At 43.7% G+C, this 17,985-nt stretch overlaps 1 protein-coding gene across 1 annotated transcript in view; it reads left to right on the forward strand.

Annotated features, from left to right (window-relative positions):
- Positions 1-16,745, forward strand: part of RABL6 (RAB, member RAS oncogene family like 6) — a 56,607-nt gene extending 39,862 nt beyond the window's left edge. The window contains exons 10-15 of the mRNA XM_032200056.1: positions 1,474-1,636; positions 8,682-8,894; positions 9,658-10,003; positions 11,811-11,982; positions 13,650-13,699; positions 14,645-16,745. Coding sequence (XP_032055947.1) covers positions 1,474-1,636; positions 8,682-8,894; positions 9,658-10,003; positions 11,811-11,982; positions 13,650-13,699; positions 14,645-14,839 — 1,139 coding nt within the window. The 3' untranslated portion in view covers positions 14,840-16,745. The remainder of the gene's footprint in view (positions 1-1,473; positions 1,637-8,681; positions 8,895-9,657; positions 10,004-11,810; positions 11,983-13,649; positions 13,700-14,644) is intronic.
- The last annotated feature ends 1,240 nt before the right edge of the window (positions 16,746-17,985 follow it).

Raw genomic sequence — 17,985 nt, forward strand, 5'->3', positions numbered from 1 at the left:
TAAAAATTATTAGCGTGACATGGTTTGAATCACCCTTTGGAAATACCTTCCCTCTCAAACTGTCAATCCCTAGAGCTCACAGTACTCTCAAAACACCCACAGAAAGAAAGGAGGAGGTGCTGGGAACATGATTTGCAGTTTCAGATGTTGAAATCTTTCAGTTTTAGATTTGTACACAGTGTTCTGCATTCTGAATCTGTTACCAGGTATGACACAGTACACCCATTCCAGTTTGTTTATGACTCTTCCTATCCAGAAACAAACAATAAAAGAGGATTAAATGTTAGAAATGCCTTATTGGCAAAAAAAATGGTCATATTGATATGTAGAAAAAAGGCTAGTGGTCTACCACCAAATCCAGATCAAGACCTCTTTAGGCTTGTGGCCTGCAGTCCTAGGATCTCTGGAGTGCTTTTTAGGAGGGTTGCAAAAAGCAGCAAGGAGAAAAGTGATCTGTTGTTGTTACATTTATGTAGTGTGCCAAGGGTCTGCAACTCTACAGGACCATGCCTAGGGACTAGCTAATTGGAAAGCAGTTGAAAATCACTATCACAAAGTAATACTTGGTGTTTTCTGTGGGAGCTGTTATTTAACCTTTCCGTTGAAGTCTTGCAGCAGTAATTCTTTTGGCTGAGTTTTTTCTTAGACCAAAGACAATCAGTGATATTAGTAAGACTGCTTTTATTATGCAGAAGTAAACTGAAAGCTGTGCTATAAGGGCAAAATCTATATTCATATAGAAAGCTAGCTCACCCAAAAGAGCCTAGGTGTGAAGTGCAGTCCAGGCAGAAGAAAAAGGTTTAATACTGCAAATCTGAAAATATTAATCTCTCTAGACTTCAAGTGTCTTTCGTCCCAATACCTTGATGATAGGTAAAGGTGTGTCTACACATAGTTTGTGTTAAAGCAAATCTTTATTTGCAGTAGCTTTATTTTTATTTGCAAAAGCTCAGGAGCTTTTGGTAACATAGGGCATTTAAAAGCACAGTATGAACAATCCTGCCTTTGACAGATACAGTTTAAAAAGCAAGAGGAACTGAATGAGTGAACTGAACAGTCTGGAAAAGGTGAAAGAATAATGAAGGGACATAACACAGGAGTGATGCATACAGTGTAAGTACAAAATTCTGGTTGTGGTATAGTCAGTTGTGGTATTCACTGTACAGCAGAATCAGCTACCATTCTAAAGACATTTTCAGACTCATCTAGGAGGCTGGATCAACCTTGTGCTTTGTAAACCACAGTGGCTGCACGAGGTCTGTGAATGACTTCATGTGAGATTCTGGACTGGTTTCTGTATCCTGTTCATAGCTTTCCTCTTCTGTTGCTGCATAGCAGAGGTCCTGCTTTGTGGCTGTTATCTGCTATCTATTATGTGCTGAAGGGGCCCTGGACAGGATAGATACGTAAAAATCAAATTTCTGTCTTGCTTGTGGTGAACTCAGTGTTTTACAACTACCGTTGCTAATACAGATGCTGCTGCTACTCCTCCTCCCCGTCCTGAAGCCCCTACAAAAGTACAGAGTGTGGAGGACTTTGTTCCTGATGACAGCCTGGATCACAGCTTTCTAGAAGACCCAGTTCCACAGAAGGACAAAGGGAAACTACAGACTAAACACTGTATTGATAGTGAAAGGTAAGGGAAAGAGGGTGGAGCAAGAGCAAGACGGATGTACCAGGATGTGCAATCTGAATAATTGCTCAGGCCTAGCTAACCCATTACAACTGTTCAGAAAGGGACTGCAGAGCAATTAGCTGCCCCTATTCCTTTCTGTCTGTTACTATCTCCCTTTTAATGATACACACTACTTCCTGGGAATCAGGGGAATGGCAGTGAAAGCTAGTTATCACCTTCCTGGTTTTGCTGTCTTCATTTCATGACCAGTGATAAACCCATGGGTTGCTTTTTATCAGGAAGGGTTTTGAGGTATTTTCCTTATGGAACTTGATGCGCTTTGCAGGATTTTTCTGTTTTGCCTATTGAATAACTTGCCGCTGCAGAGGCCCGAAGAATGGACAGGTTCCTTCATAGCCTGATACTGCCATTTTGGAGGCATTATGAGGAGGACTGTGTTTTTTGGAGGACCCTTGGGGGCACTCCATGGCTCAGCAGGATTCTGGAAGGATGGAGATGGCTGTGCTCCTTTGGAAATGTCTCTCCATGCTTGCCTGCAGATTCCAGAAAAGCCTTAGGGAAGGCCTTCTTGTTCCTCTGTCCATTTCTACTGTCCCTTCCCAGTATCCTTCAAATGGGAGAGAGCTAAGCTTATGGAGGCTGGATTTTCTTTTTTTAGTTATTATTTTTTATTATTTTTTTCTCCTAGATTTTTTTTTTTATCTAGGAAAGGGATTGTGGTATACCAAGCTGCTCTGACAAGAGGATGTTCAGAAAAACTGTCTGAAAGCAGGCTGTCATTTGAGAGGTGACCCAAGAGTACTCTCAGGCTCTGTATCCACCTGCTTAGAATAGTCTATGCCTGCTGCCTCTTGTCATCACCACTGGATTAACTAAGAGAGTAATTAAACACTTACACAGCTTGTCTGTGAATCTGGATTCTGCATCTTTTGACATATTTGTTATGATTCAGTGTTCTTTGGTTCAACCACAACAACTTGAAATCAGTGCTGTGTGTGAAGCTCAGTGCCTGCCTAATGCAGGTCAGCCTGAATCACCATCCCTTATGACAGTAGAACACATATATGTAGATGTTTTTTATTTAAAATTTAAAAGGAAAATAAGAAAAAAAAAACAGTAGTTGCTAGAAACATGCTGGCCTCCAAAGTATTTTGCTTGTAGCTGTGGCCAAGCTGGGTTATTTTTATCATAGAATCACAGAATATCCCAAGTTGGAAAGGACCCATAAGGATCATCAAATCCTTAAAAAAAAAAAAAAAAAAGGAATTAACCATGTAAAGAAAAATAGATAATCTGAAAAGCAGATGGCATGGTCTGTTATAGATACGTCTATAAATGTCTGCATTTGGACCTTAGACAGAGGGGACAAGATCACTTGTGTCCAAGCTGCTCAGAGCTAGCCCCTGCAACCACCTTCATCTACGGAATCAACAGAAACTGTCCAAAATAGTATCATAAACCTAGCAATTAAGTAGTGAAAATGATCAAGTCTTCATCTCTTAGTATTGCCACAAGTATTTTTTGTTTAGTTCAGATGAGTCTAGAATATTAATCTAAAAAGATTAAGAGAAAAAAAAAATAGGAAAATAAAACATCTGTTAAAGCATCCACAGTTCTCATGAAATTTACCCCTTTTATCAGCATGGTGCCAGGAGTTGGACAGTTTAGACCATGTGACTAAGTGCACAGTCCAAACGCTTCTTAAATTCAGACAGACTTGGTGCAGTGACTACTTCCCTGGGGAGCCTGTTCCAGTGTGCGACCACCCTGTCTTGTGAAGAACCTCTTCCTGATGTCAAGCGTAGACTTCCCTGCCTCAGCTTAACACCAGGGTCCTATCACTGGTGTTTACAGAGAATAGGTCACCTGCCTCTCTACTTCCCCTCACAAGGAAGTTGTAGACCTCGATGAGGTCTCCCCTCAGCCTCCTCTTCTCCAGGCTGAACAGGCCCAGTGACCTCAGCCGCTCCTCATACGTCTTCCCCTCTAGGACCTTCACATCTTCGTCACCCTCCTCTGGACACTCTCCAACAGTTTTACATCCTTTTTGTACTGTGGTGCCCAGAACTGCACACAGTACTCGAGGTGAGGCCACACCAGTGCAGAGTAAAGCGGGACAATCACCTCCCTCAACTGACTAGCAATGCCGTGCTTGATGCACCCCAGGATACGGTTGGCCCTCTTGGCTGCCAGGGCACACTGCTGGCTCATATTCAACTTGCTGTCAGCCACAACCTCCAGACCCCTCTCTGCAGGGCTGCTCTCCAGTGTCTCGTCGCCCAGTCTGTATGTATAGCCGGTGTTGCCCCGTCCCAGGTGCAGGACCCGGCACTTGCTCTTGTTAAACTTTATGCAGTTGGTGATCGCCCAGCTCTCCAATCTGTCCAGGTCTTTCTGCAAGGCCTTTCCACCCTCAGACGAGTCCACAACTCCTCCAAGTTTGGTGTTGTCGGCAAATTTGTTCAGAACACCTTCTAGTCCTACATCCAAATCATTTATAAAGACATTGAAGAGGACTGGCCCTAAAACGGAGCCTTGAGGGACCCCACTAGTGACCATAAGAAGTTCAACAAAGAGATGTCAGGAGAGCCAAGCGTGACCTTCTTGGGGTTTGCTGAAGGACTGGGTCCTGGAGTGCCCTTAGAGCTTTTTAGCTCTAAGGACGCTGGATCTTTAGCACAGGCTTCTCTTCTAATAAGCATCAGTTATTGGAAGCAAATAGGTGTATAAAACCCAAACATCTCAAGCAGTTGTGTAATGAGCTCTGCTCCTTGCCTGTAGAGTTGTCGCACTCAACTGTTATGAAGCCCTTCTGTGTTCTGTCCCCAGTCTTGGTAGCCTTCCAGGCACACAAGCTAGTTGGGGCAAAAAGAGAGATACCTTTGGGCTTCCCCTGGGCACAGAGAGAACACTCATTCACAGCTTCATCTTTTGATGAACAGTGGTAATCATCTACTATTAGAATAGCTCTATTTCCCTGGGAGAAGACCTTGCAGCACACCCTGAGATTTCAGGTGCTTGACAATTCTCTGCAGCATGGCGTCCATGTCTTGTTCTGATTTCTTACGTAGTTTGCACAGTTTTCTTGGTTGCCTGCCAATTTTACATTCTGTTACTTGCCAAAAAGGGCCTACCACAATAAACCAGGCATGCTGAAATTCAGAGCTGCACTAAGTGATTCTGTCCATCACCTGCAAAAACAGATTTGATTGAGGATCCCACTTAAAACCCCACAGTGCCCAGGAGCAGCATAAGAGTTCTGTAAGCACCATCCCTAACAATTATCCTCTACTGCAATAAGTAGATTATTGTAGTTGCAACAAAATCTGCTGCTGCAGATATTTATCTCAGACCTAAAGAACACAACAGTTCTGTGAAACCGCTGAAACCTAATAGAGCTGTCACTGATTTTAAAAAACAGACATACTAGAAGTTGCATCCCCCTTGAATCTGAGTGAGGAACAAAGCCTAAGAACGTTCTAGAGAGATGCATTCATGTTTCCTGAACATTTTAAAGCAGAGATCTGAGTGTTAAGCTTACACAGCTTGCCAGCATTTCTTCTGGGTGTGTTAGGACCGAGTGTAATCTCCTAAACTGAAGAACCGTGTAAGACAGAGCAGGAAAATGGGCTTTGTGTTAAATATTCCTCGACTTAATTCTCTTACCTGAATAAGATATATTTTCTTATTGTCTGTAAGCAGGAGTCTTTCAGTTAGCTCATATAAGAAGCCCTTAGTGCACAGTGCATTTCATACATGAAGCAGAGGTAGTTACTTCTTGTTATTAGAAGCAGGATGGTGTGTAACTGAACCATGTCCTGAACTCAGTGTTGTGCTTGCTTCCATGTATAAGAACTTGCTTGCTTTTCCTTTCTAAGCTTCAAAAAGAGGTTGTAAATTTTGGTATTTCTCATACATTTTAGTTACACTGGGAATTCAGGGTTATTGTTTTCAGTGATGTTATGTGAACTTCTCTCATTTTGTATTCCATAACAGCTCGCTAAACAATGGAGCAAGAGATGACACAGAGCAGCGATGTTAGAAAAAATGTTTTTTTTCTGAAGCATGCTAGCAGCAAGGAAAGAGCTCATGCCTCTGAAACAAAGAACTTCTTGCCCAATGATCAGACAACTGCTCAGACTTTCAACATGTACTGATGTCTCTTGGTATTCTTATAGCTAAATCCCAGTGTAGATCTTAAGAGATTAATGGAGTCCTGCACTTTGTTTAATGGCATTTATGGTTCTCCAGCCTGCAGTAAAAAGAACTCACCAAATCAGTTTCCTTAGCAGTTGATTAGGAAGGCAGTGCAATTATTCCAGTTTGTTGCTTCAGAACTTACTTTGCTGCTCTTTAGCTTGATACTCAGAGCCGGTGTGTATGTGACTGCATCAGAGGAGCTAGTCTGACTCTGGACTGCCCCTTCCCTCTTGCTGGCTCAGGCTGTCCTGGGTCCGTGGATAAGCTGCAGGTGTCTATTTGAAAGCAAGTTTATACTGATGCTAACAGAATTGCTGTTGAGTTTTCTCCATGTCACTAGACATTTATCATAAGCATTGATTAGATGTCTTGTATCTGAAGGACTTCTAATTGGTTCTTTGCTTGTATCACCTCTGTTTTATACATAGTGGTATTCAGTTGTGCTAGACAAAGCAAGGAGACCTGAGGGCACTGTTTGGTGCACACTAGAAGACCCCCATCTCCTGGAATGTAGCCATGCAGGCTCACCCTGTTTTCCTCTTTCACTAGCCACAAAAAATAATGTGGCAAAAGGCTTCTGATGGCTCCTGGTGGGGCTGGATCCACTAGCTGTACAGCAGGGCTGGTGGGATACTTGTCAAGTGAGGTTTGAGAGCATGTGCTCAGACTGCAGCAGGATTTGTTTCATCACCAGAGGCTGTTCCATGCACATGATGAAGGGCTTGCTCTGAGGAAACCCTGATGCACTCTTTGGTCAGTAACTCATACAGACCTCCATGAGCATAGTCATTTTTGGTGGGTACCTGTGCCTGCAAACATGTTGGCTCAACACTAATGCAGGCTTGGCAGTGTATCAAGTGTTGGCAAGAGTGGTGCAATATGCTTGTTTTTGCATGCTCTGACTTCCTTCCAGCTGGAATCTCAGGACCACAAGCTGGTACTAATTTTGCATTGTCAGGCCTTGTTTATACTGCAGCAGTGATTTTCCTGACATATATTCACTTCTTTGCTTTGCTCTTAAGCTGTCGCTTAATGATTTGTGTGGAAGTTATACAGGGAGGCAGTGTATTCACTGCAAAGGGAGATGACCCACTTTGCATGTGTGTGTGTACATGCGTAGACGTTCTCTTCAAACTGTGAATGCTTTAGAAGCTGCAAGTCGAGTATGGTGTGCAGTGGAAGGACAGTGGCAATAGGAACAGTCTTATGCTTAATAGAGTGGTAACATGTTACAGAAATACAGTGTCACTTGTTCAAGATAATATGCTGCTGTTTTTTAAGGTGTGATTCCATTTTCTTTTCAGCACATTTCTAGAGAAAACACTGCCAGTATTTTAAATACCTCAGAAATCTCTCACTTGTAATTCCTCCAGCCACTGTGGTACTTGGAGGCTGCTTTGAACAGCAATTTTCTTTTCCTTTGTGTGGGACAGGCTGTGTCCCTCCTTTCTGGCTCAGTATGAGAGCAGCAGTGTTAATAATGAAGGGGTTCTTAAGCAGCCTGCCTCTGCTTAGCTGGGAGCTGAGCTCTGAGTCCTGAAAGCAGAGGTGCATTTCAGGACTCAACATGGAAAGCAGGAGGGAACAGCTGTTAGTCCTGCTCTTAATGCTGTTACCCAGACAAGCAGTAGTTGTAGTCACTGTGCTAGTTGTGATAAGCATAGTGCCCCTTATGTCACCAATGCTACACTGTCTGTTGTCACAAATGCTACACTATTCTTTAAAACTAACACGTAAAAAGTAAGTGGCCATAAGAAGAGCCCAAGTGAGTACTAGTCAGATGGACTGTGTTAGGCCTTGGCATTTCTTATCCCATCAGCGCAGCATCCTCCACTGTGTCTTTGTGCTGGCTGTCTGCTGGCACCATCTACCAGATTAAGGATTGTAGTTTTTGGTTGTTCCTTTCAAGACTCTAAAATCTCTGCGTAAAAATGAATGCTGTGTTTGTACAGTCCTTATCAAGTCAAAAGGACGGTGGAGTGGGTATCATATACAGTAGATTGTCAGGAAGAAACTGAGTATCTGTTGCAGATAAAGCAAATAGAATGGGGGAAGGTAACACAAAGGTTCATCAGCTGAGACTGAAAAATATCAGTATTCCTGACCTGAGTAAATCCATGAGAAAGTATTAAAATTGTTGAGTCCTGGGGAAATCCAGACAAGAACCCTTCAGCTGGTAATTTCAGCTGTGAAGCTCTATCAAAATGACTCTGAATACATAGCTGTATTGTATTCATGGAGCCTGGCAGACTCTTAGCTCTAAAAGTGTGTCCTTAGGTTAATTTATTTTGGGAAATGTTAAAGCATGGTTATGGTGTCTGAATAGCTGCCTGCTTCAGGGAGCACCAGAGAAACAGAAATCATTCAAAGAAGCTAATAGCTGCAAGTGAATTTCCATAGTAGTGGCAGTATATGATCAGGCTTCATTACAGGATGTGGGCATCGAGACAGGTGGTTCCCACTTTTCAATTGGCTGATCCTTGTATGTTAGACCAGGGATGTTCTGTTAGAGGCCCTGTTGAAGAAACAGGCTGCTCTACAGCGCTAAAGCTTACTCATCTTAGCCTTGATTAGTAAAAGCCACTGTGTGACATCCTTCTGTGACGTGTTTTGGTACTGGGCTTGTGTCACCCTTGTAGCCTACAGGGAGCAGGTCCAGCATGAATGGGGCAATAGGCTGGGGGCACACAATAGGAAGACAGCAGCAGAACTGCCCTGGACAGGGGAAAGGTAGGCCTGAAATTGGCTATAAAAGCATGGCAAGTGGCACTGTGCTTTCAAAGGGAGGCATGTCTTTCCTACCATGTCTTCAGGGTGCTATGTCTAATCATTGTCTACTTTGCAGTGATGGAGAGGCACCTGGGGGGAACCCTATGGTGGCTGGTTTCCAAGACGATCTAGACCTGGATGACAAAATCCCCAGCAGACCCATGCTGGCAACAGAGCGAGTGCCCAGCAAGAATATCACCCTGTCCAGTGAGGAGGAGGAAGAGGTTAAGGACTCTAAGGTCATACTCATACCTGATGAAAGCATTGACACAGAACATGAAAAAAAAAGGTATGAAACATATCCTGAAGTGTGGGATTGTGTTGGCAAACTTGGGCTTCTTCTCAGTCCTGCCATTGACTTTTGTGCAGCTCTGTGGAATCATGGTATCTCTGGAGCCCATTCCTTCATCTTTAAGGTTGAATCTGGATTTACTTGAGCTAGAACTGCTTTATGCAGCATCTTCTGAGGGGGGTTGTGGTACCAGTAGCTGTTGTTACTTAGGTGTGATGCAGCTGTATTGTAGTGTGCTTTTGAGCAGTGTGTTCCTTTGGTCACTGGTACATTTCTGTTTGGGGATGCTGCAGCCTTTTTCTCAAGTTTGAACAAGAGACTGTAACCGAGCTCCTGAAAGTCTGTTAATAGCAGTGTGAGGAGGACAGAGGTATCAAGTCTTGCAGTGGGAGTGGAAGTTATTCGCCACATGGACGATGAAGAACGATGAACTGAATCATATTCTCCACATACCCTACACTGTGGGTAGGATGATTGGATTTGGCCTACCAATGCAGGCACCTGTACATCAGCATTCTCAGAGACACGAGAACATTCAGCATTTGACTCACTGCCAGAAATACTTACACCATCTGAGTGTTGTGTTCAAACGCACATACAGACACACACAGGATGAGCTACATCTCTTACATCTCCTGTTGAGATGCACATTGAAGCCCTTGAGGCATGTTCAGCTATTAATTGGTCGTTGTGCTTTGCTTCACAGAATCACAGAATGGTTGTGTGGACAGGCTCTGTCAACTTGTTTTTTTCTTCTCAGGTCTTCCAGAAATTCTGTGAAACCACAGAGTGAAGCAGTACTGACCAAAGCAACTGACCTGAAGCCTCCTGACAGTTTACCTCCACATTCTGTGTCTGAAAGAAACAGCAGCAGCAAGCTCAACACTAGTACGCCAGCTGCTGCCACCACCCCAGCAGCAGTCCAGGCCCCAAAGACCACTTCCCAAAGCAAAGGACATGCTCTCAAACAAAAAGTGGTCAAAGAGGAAAAGCCTGAGGAGTCTGACAGTGATCAAGAGGGACCAATAGCTACTCAAATGCTCTCATTTGTTATGGATGACCCAGACTTTGAAAGTGAGGAATCTGACAGCCAGAGGAAGAAAATGGTAAATAACATGCAAGAATCACCGTGCACTGCTGCAGAGCTGAGCTTGAAGTGTTGAGGCATCTCACTGAGCAGAGCTTTCATCTGCTCTGCCAGTCTCTCAGCAGCAGTCACAGCAAGTCAGGTGCTAAGCAACCTGAAGAAATTGATTTAAGCACAAACCCACTAACGCTGTGATTGGTGAAACCATGCAGCAACAAGGTTTGTGCTCACAGATTTTAATGTGCTGTTTATTCTGAGTAAATCCAGAGTGTGGTCGGTCAAGTAGTGTGGAAAGTATGAAATACTAAGCTGGTGGATTTTCACATGAAGTTTAATATGTAGAAGCATGTGCATGCTAGAGAGAGAGAAAAAGTGAGCTCCTTAGAGTCAATGCAGCAATCAAAAGGCCATACCAAATTTGCTTGGCAAAGCTCCTTACAGAAGTAGGAAAATCTACCCAAGAAGAGGGGCAACCTTTCCATTATAGCCAGGTTAGCTGTAAAATGTCTATGATATATGTGAGCAGGAGTCCCTTCGGCTCCTGTCCCTAGACTTGTGTGTTATAGACCGAGATAATGCAAGCGTCTTCTCTGTGCTCATAAGAATTTGCTGCTGTGAGTCTAGGTACTGCTGATTTCAGTGATCTGCACTCACAGCCAGCAGAGCAATCTCTGTAGGAACTGAAAGTCATGATTTGGGATGGATAGTTGCTGTTCTGAGGTACCCCAGGTACCCCAAGTGTCTAGGCCAGCTGTTTTTTGGGAGTGCTTTATATGTTTGCATCATTCCACAAACCTGCAGTAAAGACAGCTGTCCCAGTTTCTTTCACTGTTTGGTATGGGTCATGCTGTTTTTTATAAAGTAATTTTCCATTCGTTTAGTACCTGCTTTTCCTGGCATCTTAATATAAAAGCAAAACTATTTGGAGTAAGTTTACTTTTTGTAACTGTGACGGTACATGTAACAAATGATGATGAGAAATGGGATTTGTGAGAGAACTTTGCTGTTGCAACAGTGTTAGGGAGATGCTCCAGAACTTATGAATGCTTATGAATGCTTTTCAAGTACAAGGTATACTGGTAAGGTGAAGCAGTAAAAACACCGCCATTAAGCAAGGAGGAGGGGAACATTGCCTAAATCATCAGCAGAGTGAGGTGTTTATGGTCAGTTTGGAGGATATAAAGAAAAGGTTAACAAATTCTGAAGAGGATTAGTTGCACGTACAGAAGAATACTGAACTTCATTTCCACTCCCATTGTGCAGAGAAGCAAAGGATTTGGGGAGTAATACCCAGTCTCTGCAGCATTCTGCCCACATTGAAGAGGAAAATTTTCACTGAGAGCACATTCCCTTTTGACTTGATGAACAGATTTATTCTGCAAACACAGACTGCTTTCTTGGCCCTGCTGCATGTTGCCTCTGGTGTGCTAGACCCCCCAGAGCTACACAGGAAGGTTCTGTCTGTCAAATCTGGAGTTGTTTTCAGCTATTTAGATTTGATTTTCCCCAAAACTGAGGTGCCTCACCAGGGCAAGTAAAGGCTGGTGCTGTTGAGCTAACACAGTTGAGTCTTTGATTTTGGTGTCACGAATGATAAGTTGTCAGAGTTTGCTTTCCAGGATCAATGCTATCTAGCCATTTTACCGTAGCAAGAAATAGATAGAGCTTACAGTATCATAGTCATTGATTTTCAGGCAATAACAGCTCAGTTCAGCTACCATTTCCTTCCCTCCTCCGCACATGCTGACATCTCTGTATACAAAATATTTAGAGATTTTTGTTTGAAAGACCTGTCTGCATTGTTGGTCTTTTCTTGTTGTCTCTAGGATGAATTCCCTGTCCGGGAAGATCTCTCTGAAATATCTGATGATGATGCCTCATTGGCAAAGCCACCCCAGCCTGTGAAATTAACAGTCCACTCCTTTAAACTGAAAAATGACTCAGATCTCTTTGGTTTGGGTTTGGAAGAAACTGGTCCCAAGGAGAGCAGTGAAGAAGGTAACGGTCACACCACATTTCCACTCTTGCTGATTTTGTTTTTCAGGTGTCTAGTTTTTCCCAAAGTAGTTCCAGGGTGTAAGCAAACCAATTTGCGCTAAATAAAATACCATGCAACTTCATGCAGTGCCCTATGTGAGTCTTTAATGTGGTTTAACACAACATAAATAACTTTTTGTTTTTCCCCATGGGGGTTGGGAGAACTTGGCTCATGCATGGCATAAGCCATGTATTATTTCTGTCCCAGCTGGAAGCAGGAGCACATCTTTCACGAGCTGCTTCTGTAAGGCTTCCTGTTTAACTTTGCATGCCTGGGAACTGATGCTCAGCATTGCACTGTCCACCTCCTCGAGAATTTGGATCAATGTGAGCAAAATGTTTGGACTTACCCTGCCAGTTTCCTCTTCTACTTTGGGGAAAGTTGGGGTGAGTTTCTGGTTATAACCTAAGCACTCCTTGGGCTTTTTATTTTCCCTCAGTCTTCTGAGGGAACAAATTTTAGTTGTGCAAATGATTTCTGCTCTCTTGGCATTACTGCAAAGCATCTGTCCCTGATGTCACCCAGAAAGATGAAAAGTTAAAAATTTAAGGGGAGACAGAAGTGACCTAAGTGAGGTTTATCATTGAAAAGGTATTACAGAAGTATAAGTAAGGTATTACAGGCAGTGATGGTTTCATTGGCTTGTGACTTTTTGTTGCTGAGCAGCACAACTAGGAATAGGTAGAAGTGTATCTGCAAAGGCCCAGGTCAATAATTAAACTTCCATTTAGCACTTTTAATAATCCAGTGTGGGTTCCTCCTATCTCCTCTGTCTGGGATAAGTATAAAAACATACCTTGGTAATCCAGTCAGTTGGAGCTTGACCAGCAATTAGGGTTCTCAATGGCTGACTTGAATTTACATATCAACTGAGGGAAAGACTACATAGGTATCAAATACCACCTTGTGAAAAGTGGTGCAGCTACAAAGCCTCCTATGTAAAGCCAAATAAATACTCTGCTGTTCAAGGAGTCTGTGCAAAGTCAGTGGAAGTTCAGCAGTCAAATCAGTGGCTGAGCTATCAGCCACGATAGCCTGGGACAAATGTTTTGACAATGATAGGTTCTGGGGCTCATTTGACACAGCGAAAATAGCCACTGATGTAGAGCAGAACTGCAACAGTGGCACTTTGGCCTCAGGGTGACATAATTTCCATACGCAGCTTGAACAACCAGTACTAGCCTGCTAGTCTGCTCCAGTGGGATTTCCATATGCCTTCAAGTATTAAGTGGCCAGAGGCAAATTGTTCCCAGCAGCTCTTCTTCAGTTTGGGAATTAATAGCCTGGTGCCCAGTTTGGCCTTTAGACCAGTTTGCAGGTCTGGTCCCTGTATTTGTTTCTTCAGTGGCTGTGATACAGTGAAGACCCAGATGTTCATAACACAAAATAAGATAGACAATATAATGGTCATAATTAAACTAGCTACATCTAGTCAAATTAGGACCTGTTGCTGGAACCTGTGTTAGTTTCTGAGGAGTTACAGTTTGTCCGGAGAAATAAGAATTGCCTTTGCATGTGGCTTCAGGACAGCATTTTGTTCTGAGGAATAGGTCAGGGCAGAATCACATGGCTTGTGGTTTGTGATGATTTAAAACAATATTTTTTGTTTGTTTGTTTATTCGAACAGATAAACATGCTTCTAAGGAGAAAAAGAAGAAGAAAAAGAAAAGCAAAGAGGTACTATTTAATTCGTCAGAGTTGATCTGCCATATATCATAGGCACATTAAAGGAGGCTGTAGCGAGGTGGGGGTTGGTCTGTTCTCCCATGTGCCTGGCAACAGGATGAGGGGGAATGGGCTAGAGTTGCGCCAGGGGAGGTTTAGGTTGGATATTAGGAAAAGCTTCTTTACTGAAAGGGTTGTGAGGCATTGGAATGGGCTGCCCAGGGAAGTGGCTGAGTCACCATCCCTGGAGGTCTTTAAAGGACATTTAGATGTAGAGCTAAGGGATATGGTTTAGTGGAGGACTGGTTGGTGTTAGGTCAGAGGTTGGACTAGGTGATCTTGGAGGTCTCTTCCAATGTAGACGATTGTGTGATTCAGTGATACTGTTTAGCAGCCAAGGAAAGGGGTAGCTACCTACAGTGTGCACTGTGCACTGGGTGGGCTGCCTTCCATTCTGGCATCCTGCAGCCAGAGCTGTGCTCCATGGGCTCTGCAGACCATTAACCACTTTGCAGCTTAAAAGCAAACTTTTAGAACAGTTGGCTTTTAAAAAGGCAGTGTGTGAGTTTGTAAAATGAAAAATTAACTAGAGCAAGGCATCTCTGCTGATTGGAGTATGTTATAGCACCATGGCTTTTTCCAAACAGAGGGTGATCCCAGTCAGAGCTAATCTCAGAGACAGTGAGGGAAGTCTGCAGGAGGCTTTATCTGTGACATTTCTGCTTGTCCAGTAATGTGGTATTGTCAGACACAAACTGCCTGACAGACCATTGCTACATAAAAAACAGATGGTCTTTCTTCTCTTCTGTCCAAACTCACAGAAGGGTCCCAGCCAGCCTTGGTGGTAGATGCTTCTCCCTAAGTAAGGTTCCCATCAGAGCCAAGTTTCAGGGTGATATATGCTGGGTTACTGGCATGCTCAGAGGATTTACTAATTACAATTTTCTCATTTTGCAGGAAGAGGAAAAGTCTGTGAAAAAGAAAAGCAAACACAAGAAGAGCAAAGAGAAGGAGGAGAGCAAAGAGGAGAAAAAGAAAAAGAAGAAGAGAAGCAAGGAGAAAAACAATGAGATAGATGAACTGGAGGCTTTTCTTGGAGGAGGAGCCAGCATGAGCAAGCCACGAGGAGGTGGGGACTATGAGGAGCTGTAGGCTGGCTACCTGTACATGCAGCGGACTCTTCTGTCGTGGTTGTCTCCATCTTTTCTTACAGGTCACACCAGGACAGATGCAGATATGTAAAGCTTTTTGACATGTATTCACTCAAAACAGATCTGGCAGAACAAAAGCTTTACATCTGTGTGTGCTGTTCTGGTGTGTTCGTTACACAAAGAAAATGCAGCTGAGATGTACTTGAGTAAGGGGAAGGTTTAGGGCGTGGTTCCCAGGCCCGCTTCCAGGCTGTCATTTTGTCTCCTTCCAGAGATGCCCTGTTTGGTAGCTGGCAGGGTGTGGGGGTGAAAGGGACCTGCTTCTAGCTCCACCCCTGTTTATGCCACTCCTGCACACCTGAAGTTTCTGTCTTATTAAGAGGAGTGCAACAAAACATGCTGCATGAATGCAATTGTGCTCGCCTGTCTCAAGTCTTTAACTTTTTATTCTTCCTATTTTTTAATGAGAAAGGTGGTATTGGCCATTGCTCCACCCAGCAGTTGATGCTTTAAATCAAGCAGATCATGCTATGATACAGCTCTATAAAACAGCAGCCACAGGACCAGAGAGAGAGCGTGTGTGATTTTGGAGTCCTTTGAAAGGGACCTTTCTGCACAGCAGCTTAATTAGCACTCACTGGTGTTGCTGTTGGAATTCATGAAGCCCCATTGATTTCCGTGGCCCCAGTGTCTCAGACACTACATGTAAACTGCTATGCAGTTTGGGAAAACAATGCAAAGTGCAAAGCTAACTTGAAGAAGAGAGGGAAAAAACAGTGCTTTTCTGCATTTCCCACCCTTGAATTTGCATACACTAGAATCCCCTCCTTTTGGTACCTCTCAGGGACATGACTCTCATGGAAATGAAGATATCCAGAGCTTCAGAACTGTCTACAGAGCAGCGTTAGCATGGCAAGGCATTTGCTTCTCAGGCATTTTACAGTCAGGCTGTACAGCACCAACCGCCTCTCTACACTGAGAGGAACAACCACTGTAGCTCAGACAACCTTTCCTGGTCCAATTTGTCAATATCGCAGCTGTGTTTACTGGGCCAAGCCTCCCAACAGCCAGCGTGCTGCCATTCCCTGCCCCAACTGGAGAGCCTCCTCCTATCCCATGAGTTTGGGAAGTCTTTTAATTTTTGCTTTGAACTTGTGGATTGGTGCCTCTTCAGCAGTGCAGGCTGCAGTTGGATAGGCACTACAAGCCAGCTGTTCACACTTGCCTGTGTCTCAGTGAGTCACCACCATGTTTGGTGGAGTTTGTTAGCTCTCCATACCCACCTCTGTTTTGGTTCTGGGTCCCTTTTGCAGCTTGGACAGTGAAGCTCCCTCCAGGTTCTGTGCATTCCATTAGCCTGTTGCATCCAGGTTGATCTGAGGTTTGGTTTTGTTCTCCCTCCCCTTTCTGTTGTGAATTGTTAGCCGTGGTATCCAAGCTGGGATTTGCTACTACATCCCCACAAAGCAAGGTGTTCTTTTGATCCATTGTCCACTTCGGAGTTGTCTTGAACAGCAGGCAGTTATCTGTTCTATTTTTCTTTTTCTTCTCCCCAGCCCCCAAAATGCACATATAACTGTTTCCCTATAAAATGAACTAAGTTTGCTGCATGAGCAGTATATTGTTCAGGTCTGTTTTCCATTGGCAGTCACTATTTCTCTGAACATTACTACATTTTTTGTGACACTGTGGGGAATTTGCATGGGACAATTCAAACTCTGCACGCCTGGAGAGGAAAAAGTTGACGCAACCAAAGTTTGTGGCCTCTCTTGTGAGAAGACAGGCAGGCGTTCAAGCTTCAGCTGGCTGTGTTCCTGAAAGCGCTTCTGTTCTGTAAAGATTTTGGGTCATGTTCCATTTTGCATCAAAAAAAATCCATTCTGACTATAAAGCTCTGTTGTACAACTGCCTCTGTACATCTTCTTCTCCACTGCAGGTGTGTCTGCCCAGGCCCATGAGCTGCTTGTCCCTCCAGGATTCTTTCACAAAAGGACAGCCTTCTGTCACATCCTCATGTTTTTGCATTCTCACACTTTGTGGAAAGGGGTGCTAAATTAAAAATCATTCAGAAAAAGTTGAACTTAAAAAACATGATTTTTTTTTTCCCAAAGCTGAGGTCTGTCCTGAGAGAGCTGTTGTTTCATACAGCACGTAAAGGAGAAGGCATTTTTGTTCAGCTCAGCCTCCTTGAGAATGCAGCTCATGGGTTAGCAGAAGGTTGAACAAGCGCTGAGCCCCCTAGAAATGTTTATGTTGGCATTGGTTTGTTTTTCACCTGGGCCAGATTTGACTACCAGTAGGAGCCTTTACACTCCCTGCAGCTCAGGTTCATTGTCAATACAAGGAACTGAGACAAAAACAAGCAAAGATGAATCATTTTGATCCAAAATTCTCCTTTAAAAGAAGCAGATATGGGAGCTCTCTTTACTTACACTAGAGACCCAGGAGGGCATGTGGCATATTTTGGCTTTGACAGCAAGGCCAGAGAAATCCTATGTAGTGGGTAAAGTGGGAGTGTGGAGAAGAATAGCAGAAAAAAGGCATTTTTTAGACTTAAGACTCCCTTTTCCAGAAAATGCTGAACTAGTTAAAGCTACAGAGTAAGGTGTAATCCAGCACTGGCAAGCGTGAGTGAGGAGAGAAAGAAATAGACCTTGTCTGAATTGGGCTCACCCATGCCCAGTCTTTCAAAAAAGCTAAATATAAGAAGTATATGTACGTGCCTGTCACTGTAGGGAAGCTTCTGCAGGATCACATTGATATAAATAGATCCTGTGAGTATCTCCAGAGTTACCAGTGTATGTTTTTATCTGTTTGGGTTTATCAGTCATCCAAAAAAAAAAATCAAGACCTTAAGACTGAGGAGCTGCGATTTCTTACGATTAACTCTGGCCAGAGCTGCATGTTGTATAAAGTCTCATTTGGTAAAGAGCAGCAGGAGGGAGAAGTGCAAATTTGTGTAATCTGACGGTTTAAAGGGCCTGGTTCTCAAGTACAGAAAGGGCAGCCCTGGCCTCGAGGGCTACTACTGTAGGCACACGTCTGAAAGCTGCACTGCCTGCTCCCCTGCCTCCATACTGCTGTGGGACTGAGATCCCATGGTGCTCTGACATGGTACAGTTAAATCTCAGCTTCCACTGTGCCCAT

Source organism: Aythya fuligula, chromosome 19 (genome assembly GCF_009819795.1).
Source record: "Aythya fuligula isolate bAytFul2 chromosome 19, bAytFul2.pri, whole genome shotgun sequence".
Classification (NCBI taxonomy): Eukaryota; Metazoa; Chordata; class Aves; order Anseriformes; family Anatidae; genus Aythya; species Aythya fuligula.